The sequence below is a fragment of the Oryzias melastigma genome, unplaced genomic scaffold (assembly GCF_002922805.2).
Source record: "Oryzias melastigma strain HK-1 unplaced genomic scaffold, ASM292280v2 sc00589, whole genome shotgun sequence".
NCBI lineage: Eukaryota > Metazoa > Chordata > Actinopteri > Beloniformes > Adrianichthyidae > Oryzias > Oryzias melastigma.
The window spans coordinates 34,002-40,581 of record NW_023417181.1 but is presented as its reverse complement, the minus strand read 5'-3'; the positions used below and the strand labels follow the sequence as shown (position 1 = coordinate 40,581).

Sequence of the window (6,580 nt, the reverse complement as noted above, 5' to 3'; positions counted from 1 at the left end):
GCAGGGGGGGCTGGCTCGGTGGGGGCGTCTCCCTGTGGAGGGTGAAGCAGAGCAGAACCAGTGAGGGTTCTGGACTTCAGGACTCGACTGCGTGGACGTCCCAAGTGTGTCACGTATGTGTCACCACGTGCACGAGGGGAAGTTGAGGGCGGGGTCACCTGCTCCACCGGATCGACCGCTGCAGCTCGTAGCCCCCCCTCTTCTTCCTGGGGGGGGGTTAATACTACTTTCTGCTTTACTGGCACAGAGTGCACAGGCTGAACTCCCAGAATGCACTCTGATCCCCACAGCCTTCTGCTTATCTGTCCTTCACGACCTCTTACTTGATTTCTTGCACGAGAGCGAGCACACAAACACACAAACATAAACACAAACACACATGAACACAAACACACAAACACACAAACATGAACACAAACACACATGAACACAAACACACAGATCAGGCTGGTTGATCCCGAGAAACATCTAAAGATCTTTCAGGTGAGGACAGGTGAGCTGAAAACATTCAGGTTTAATAGGAATTGAATGTAGGAAAGGACTGGATCTGTTGACAGCAGCAGACATGTGGATCCGTCCCCTCACTCGTAGGGTTGGGCACCGAAGTTCGGTTCCAAGTAGGAACCGTTATGATTTGCGCGGTTCTACCGAAACCGAAAGATGCGGCGATGCGGTGCCGGATTTCGGTTCCAAAGTTCATTGAAGTTTCATTTGTCTGTGGACATGTCAATCACTTGTACTCCCTTCTGATTCTTTACGATTCAGCCTATCTATTTACTTTCTTGTGTTCGTGGGCGGGCTCATATAAAACCGCCGAGATGGTCGGCTTCCGCAACGTCGGTGGGCGGGACTTTCGCTGTGAATAGTGGAGTTTCCGCAATTTTTAAACAACGCTGGAGCCCCATCCCAAAATGAAACAATGAATCGTTTCCTCCTTGTTGGGCTGCTAATAGCAGAAAGCTCGGCTCGGCTCCGCCCACCACCACAGCGGGTCGTCATCATCTGCTGCGCTTTGCAGCCGTGTGATTGACATTTATCTTCCGCCTTATTTTATTGAAATAAAATATTGCTTTTGCCCAAAAACAACTGCAAATAAATGCCACATTCCTGATTTAATTTAATAAAATGTCAGGCTAAAATTTCAAGGACGTTTAAGTTTATTTAAGACGGAGTTTTATATTATGCTTTATATTACGTGCGCACAGCTGCACGGCAGGAGGGAGTCTGCGCTTGTTTGAAGCCGTTCTGCTTTGGATTTAGGAAGATAAAGGCATTATTTTTTATTACTGAAGTACCGCAATAAGCACCGAAAGGGAACCGAAACCGAAACAAAAGAACCGCGGTAGCACCGGAACCACATCAGAACCCATCGGTGCCCAACCCTACTCACTCGTGAACAGAATCCGGGTTCTGGACCAGGTTCAGTTTAATATCCAATCCGCTCTGCCCTGAAACACGTCTGAGATGTCTCCTGTTTCTCTATCCATCCGGGGACCTGTCCTGATCCTCTCTCCGCTCTCTTCCAGATCGGCAGACGGACAAACGGCAGGACGGATCCTCGGGTGGGGGCTGTGTTGGGCGGCTCGGCGGCAGGCTGGTGGAAAATGTCGTCAGGAGCCGGAGGGAGGGGCGGCCGGCCGCTGAGGAGCACGGGGGGAAGAGGGGGGGCGGGCGAGGCGGAGGAAGGGCCCGTCTGGATCCCGTTTCCCGAGCATGGCGCCGACGTCCTGGGCGGCCTGAACAAGCAGCGTCTCAGCGGCCTCCTCTGCGACGTGCTTCTGGTCAGCGAGGAGCGGGAGTTCCCCGCCCACCGCTCCGTGCTGGCGTCCTGCAGCTCCTACTTCCACAAGCTCTTCACCTCGGGGGCGGCCGACCAGCACAACGTCTACAACATTGACTTCGTGGCGGCGGAAGCTCTGGGGGCTTTGCTGGACTTCGCCTACACCGCCACGCTGACTGTCAGCCGGAGCAGCGTGGCCGACATCCTCGGCGCCGCGCGCCTCCTGGAGATCCCCCCCGTCCAGGAAGTCTGCGCTCACCTGCTGGACACCAAAGTGCTCTCCCCGCCGGTACGTCCCCCGAGAGGCCACGCCCACTCGCACGGCCCGATGGAACAGATGCTATCAGAGGAGGGGTGGTGCACGCCGGCCATCTGGTCATCCTTTCACCTGATTGGACCGTTACCACACTCATGAGTGGGGGGAGGGGGGCAGTTCTTCACCAGCATCAGTGTATCTGTGATCGATCCGGTACAGGTACCACATGTGCTCGGCCCGCCAGATTGGCTCCTGTGACTTGATGGCGTCTTGATCGTGATTGATCTGGACCACTAGACCAGCATCATGTGACACGAGAAATGACACACATGCGGCGTTACGATGCAGAGTCTTCCCGAATAAGAACCGAGGAGGTCCGAACTAGTACGCAAAGAATCACAAACCAGGGCGCACTATTTGCAACCGCAAAAACCTTGACAAATAAATAAACCGATCGAGGAGAATCATCCCCTTAATCGTACATTTAAAAGAAAAAGAAATTAGAAAGTGACTATTCACACGTAGTTTTTTCAAAATACATCCTGGCAGTGTTGAAATCTTTGTGGTCGCACAGAGCCAATCTAACAAGCCGAGCACATGTGGTACCTACACCGGTCTGCATGTTAGAATCCATCCTCATGTGACAGGTGATGTTAGGTGGACGATCAGGTCGTAGATGACGGGTGGATGATCAGGTCGTAGATGATCAGGTCGTAGATGAAGGGTGGATGATCAGGTCGTAGATGATCAGGTCGTAGAGAACAGGTGGATGATCAGGTGGTAGATGAAAGGTGGATGATCAGGTTGTAGATGATCAAGTCGTAAATAACAGGTGGATGATCAGGTCGTAGATGATCAGGTCGTAGATGACGGATGGAGGATCAGGTCGTAGATGACGGGTGGATGATCAGGTCGTAGATGATCAGGTCGTAGATGACGGGTGGATGATCAGGTCGTAGGTGACAGGTGGATGATCAGGTCGTAGATGATCAGGTCGTAGATGAAAAGTGGATGATCAGGTCGTAGATGATCAAGTCGTAGAGAACAGGTGGATGATCAGGTCGTAGATGAAGGGTGGATGATCAGGTCGTAGATGATCAGGTCGTAGAGAACAGGTAGATGATGAGGTTGTAGATGAAGGGTGGATGATCAGGTCGTAGATGATAGGTGGATGATCAGGTCGTAGATGAAAGGTGAATGATCAGGTCGCAGATGAAAGGTGAATGATCAGGTCGTAGATGACAAGTGGATGATCAGGTTGTAGATGAAAGGTGGATGATCAGGTCGTAGATGACAAGTGGATGATCAGGTCGTAGATGAAAGGTTGATGATCAGGTCGTGGATGACGGGTGGAGGATCAGGTCGTAGATGATCAGGTCGTAGAGAACAGGTAGATGATGAGGTTGTAGATGATAGGTGGATGATCAGGTCGCAGATGAAAGGTGGATGATCAGGCCATAGATGACGAGTGGAGGATCAGGTTGAAGAAAAAGACCAGGAACCTTCAGTCAGTCAGACATCTGCTGCACATGAACCTTTAGAAACCTCAGCTTTGTTGGTTCAGGATGTTTGTTGTTTATACTTTTGTTGACCTATTTGCACAGACATAAACACATCTCCCCCCCATCCTTTAGGCGGGATGTGAGCAGAATGAGGAGGACGAGGAGGACAGAGGCCGGGGGGAGCAGGGGAACCGGCTGCGGGCGCAGGAGTACTTGGAGTTTTTCCAGAGGGGGGCGCACTGGAGCAGCAGCTGCAGCACGCCAGAGCTCAGGGACCCGCCCACGCACTTTAGCATTGGGAATGGAAGGCCCCCCAGCAACGGGGCTCCTGCTGGCCCCGCTGAGTTCTACTCCCCCCTGGCGCTCGCCTTGTCCCAGCCCCCCTCAAAGGAAGCAGAGGAAGAGGAGGAGGAAGAAGAGGATGATGAAGAGTTGGTCCAGGACAACGGGGCAAGTCTGGGGACATCGTTTTACCTCCCGTCTCAGAACGGGCACTTCTACTTCCCCCCGGACTCTCGGCAGGAAGCGGAGGAGGGGGGCAGGAGTGTGATGGTGGGGGAGAGGGGCTCCGCCAGCGCCCTCCTGCAGCACATGATGGACTCCATCGAGAAGCAGAAGGAGCGGGAAGCTGCGGGGGAGGAGCCGGGGGAGGGGGACGACCCCGACATGGAGTTTTACTTGAATTACTTCAGCAGCGCGCAGCACGAGGATTCGGGCGCCGCCCCGCTAACGCCGGGAGCGCCGCCGCTGTGGATGTCACGGAGCGGGCCGGGCCAGCACAGAGCGGACCGGGGCGGTGGGGGCGGGGCAGGCGGAGGAGAGAGGAAGATGCGCTCTAAGGCGTTCCAGAAGTGCCCCATATGCTCCAAGGTCATCCAAGGCGCCGGCAAGCTGCCCCGCCACATCCGAACGCACACTGGAGAGAAGCCCTACGAGTGCGCCATCTGCAAAGTGCGCTTTACCAGGTAAGCCCATTTAATGCAGGGTGGGGCCGCGTGTCACATGTGCTAATAGCCTTGGTTCTGGCAGGGCCGGCGAATGCCCCCCCACCCCCCAGGAGAGGGAAACGCCACAAAGCCAAGAGCTGAAGAATTAGCGCTAACCACCTTAGCTCTGCATTAAGGTCCCAAATGTCCTCCACGCTCACAGATGGGCTGAGGGGGTGTTCCTGAGGTCACCTGCAGAACTCTGCAGCTCTGAAAGATGGCTTTCAAATCTTTAAAATGGGGGGGGCACTCCCACGGTGCTGCTATCTGGTTATTTATCTGCCATAAAGTGAGCTGTTCTGATACGGAGGGATTACAGGCCGCTCTTTGTGCTCAAACTCCAACCTGAACTTTTGATCTGCTGTCATTCTGCAGCAGACCCCCCCTGGAAGAACACCCCCCCATGTGGCGCTCAGGAAACTGCAGTCGACTTCTCTGAATCTACTGTTCTCTGAATTCTGTGCTTTAATGAATTAATCAGCAGCTTGAGCTGCAAACGGATCCAGAGGCTCAGAATAAGCAGAACCTTCAGGCGGGTCTGGGTTTAACCATCGGGGGAGGGGTGTAATCTTAATCCAGTGTGATCAGGGTTTGCCTTCACACTAATGAACCGCTCCCTCCTTAAATAATTCACCTGAGTTAGAGCCGCCGCTGTCTGCGTCATGACGTCATCCGAGAGTCTGTGGCAGCATGTCTGTATTTGTCTCACGAAAACAATCTAAACTTCTTCAAAGATGGATGCACATAAGATATATCTGCCTTTAGTAGGTCTGGCCATCACGTCACTGGTTCACAACAAACGCGACTCCTTCACGGGTTGGGAGTGTGTGTGTGTGTGGGGGGGGGGTCTTAAGGTAGCGCCGCAGAAAAAGTAACAAACTCCTGTTTGAGCTGGAATTTATTGAAGACAGGACACAACTGGAAGATATACAGTATTCTGGATCTAAAATGAAGGTCTTTCTTCGCTGATCATCACTGTAAGGGTATAAACTTAGTGATGTGTAAGCCGGGGGGCGGAGCTTGCAGGACAGACTCTTCCTGGAGGAGCTGCTGGCATCGATCTTACGTCAGCACGTTTCCACTCGCTCGTTTTCATGGGTGTGGGAGGGGCTGCTGTTTTTTAGAGGATTATTGTTAAGTGGATGAATGGATCAAAATGCTGCTTTGAGGTTCTTTACAGAGAGGATTGAACAGTAAATGCATTTAAAACCTCAAAAAGGAGAATTTTCTGGTAGGACCTCCTTCAGGACGAGCCTGAAAGTGTTTGTTGGGAGCTCGGCGTACGTTGGCGCGCCACAGAAGGGCGGAGTCTGTTTGATCCTCACATCTCTCCGTGTTGTCCCTCCCCAGGCAGGACAAGCTGAAGGTCCACATGCGGAAGCATACAGGAGAGAAGCCTTACCTGTGCACACAGTGTGGAGCGGCCTTCGCTCACAACTACGACCTGAAGAACCACATGCGCGTGCACACCGGCCTGCGGCCCTATCAGTGCTCCAGCTGCTTCAAGACTTTTGTGCGCTCCGACCACCTGCACCGCCACCTCAAGAAGGACGGCTGCAACGGCATCCCGTCCCGCCGCGGCCGAAAACCGCGGGTTCGAGAGCCAGAAGCCCTGGAGGCTCCGCAGGGCCCGGTCGGCCCCGCCTCGGAGGCGGGCCCCGGCCCTCGTGGCGTCAGGGGGAGGCGGCGCTCCGAGGCGTCCTCCGCGGCAGACGTGGAGAGCGCCGCTCACAGCCCTCCGCAGCAGGAGCTAGCATTGGAGGCGGGGCCATGAGACTGGGGGGCAGACTCTGCTGAACGACCTGTGAGACAGGCGGCAGCGGGGGGACGCGGACGACAGAACAACTGTTGCTCTACAAACCAAATCAGGGTGTCTCAGAAATCAGATTTTATTTTTCTTTCCTTTGATTCTAGGAAACTAAACCGACAGAAAGCACTTGAGTTCAACGCCGAGGCTCCGCCCCCCGGCCGTCCGTGGTAGATGTTTAGACGTCGGCGTGTGCACGGCGGGGTGCATCTATGCAGTTCATGGTTTGGTTGCGTCCTTGCAGGCTGC

The 6,580-nt window shown here is 54.1% G+C and overlaps 1 protein-coding gene across 2 annotated transcripts in view; it reads left to right on the top strand.

The window, feature by feature from the left end:
- Window positions 1-1,506: 1,506 nt before the first annotated feature.
- Window positions 1,507-6,580, top strand: part of zbtb7a (zinc finger and BTB domain containing 7a) — a 10,916-nt gene continuing 5,842 nt past the window's right edge. The window contains exons 1-3 of one of the 2 annotated variants that reach the window (XM_024262484.2): window positions 1,509-2,069; window positions 3,671-4,503; window positions 5,875-6,574. In XM_024262484.2, coding sequence (XP_024118252.2) covers window positions 1,605-2,069; window positions 3,671-4,503; window positions 5,875-6,298 — 1,722 coding nt within the window. In that variant the 5' untranslated portion in view covers window positions 1,509-1,604 and the 3' untranslated portion in view covers window positions 6,299-6,574. Of the gene's footprint in view, window positions 2,070-3,670; window positions 4,504-5,874; window positions 6,575-6,580 lie in introns of those variants that run through there. The other variant, XM_036211119.1, reaches the window with a different exon arrangement.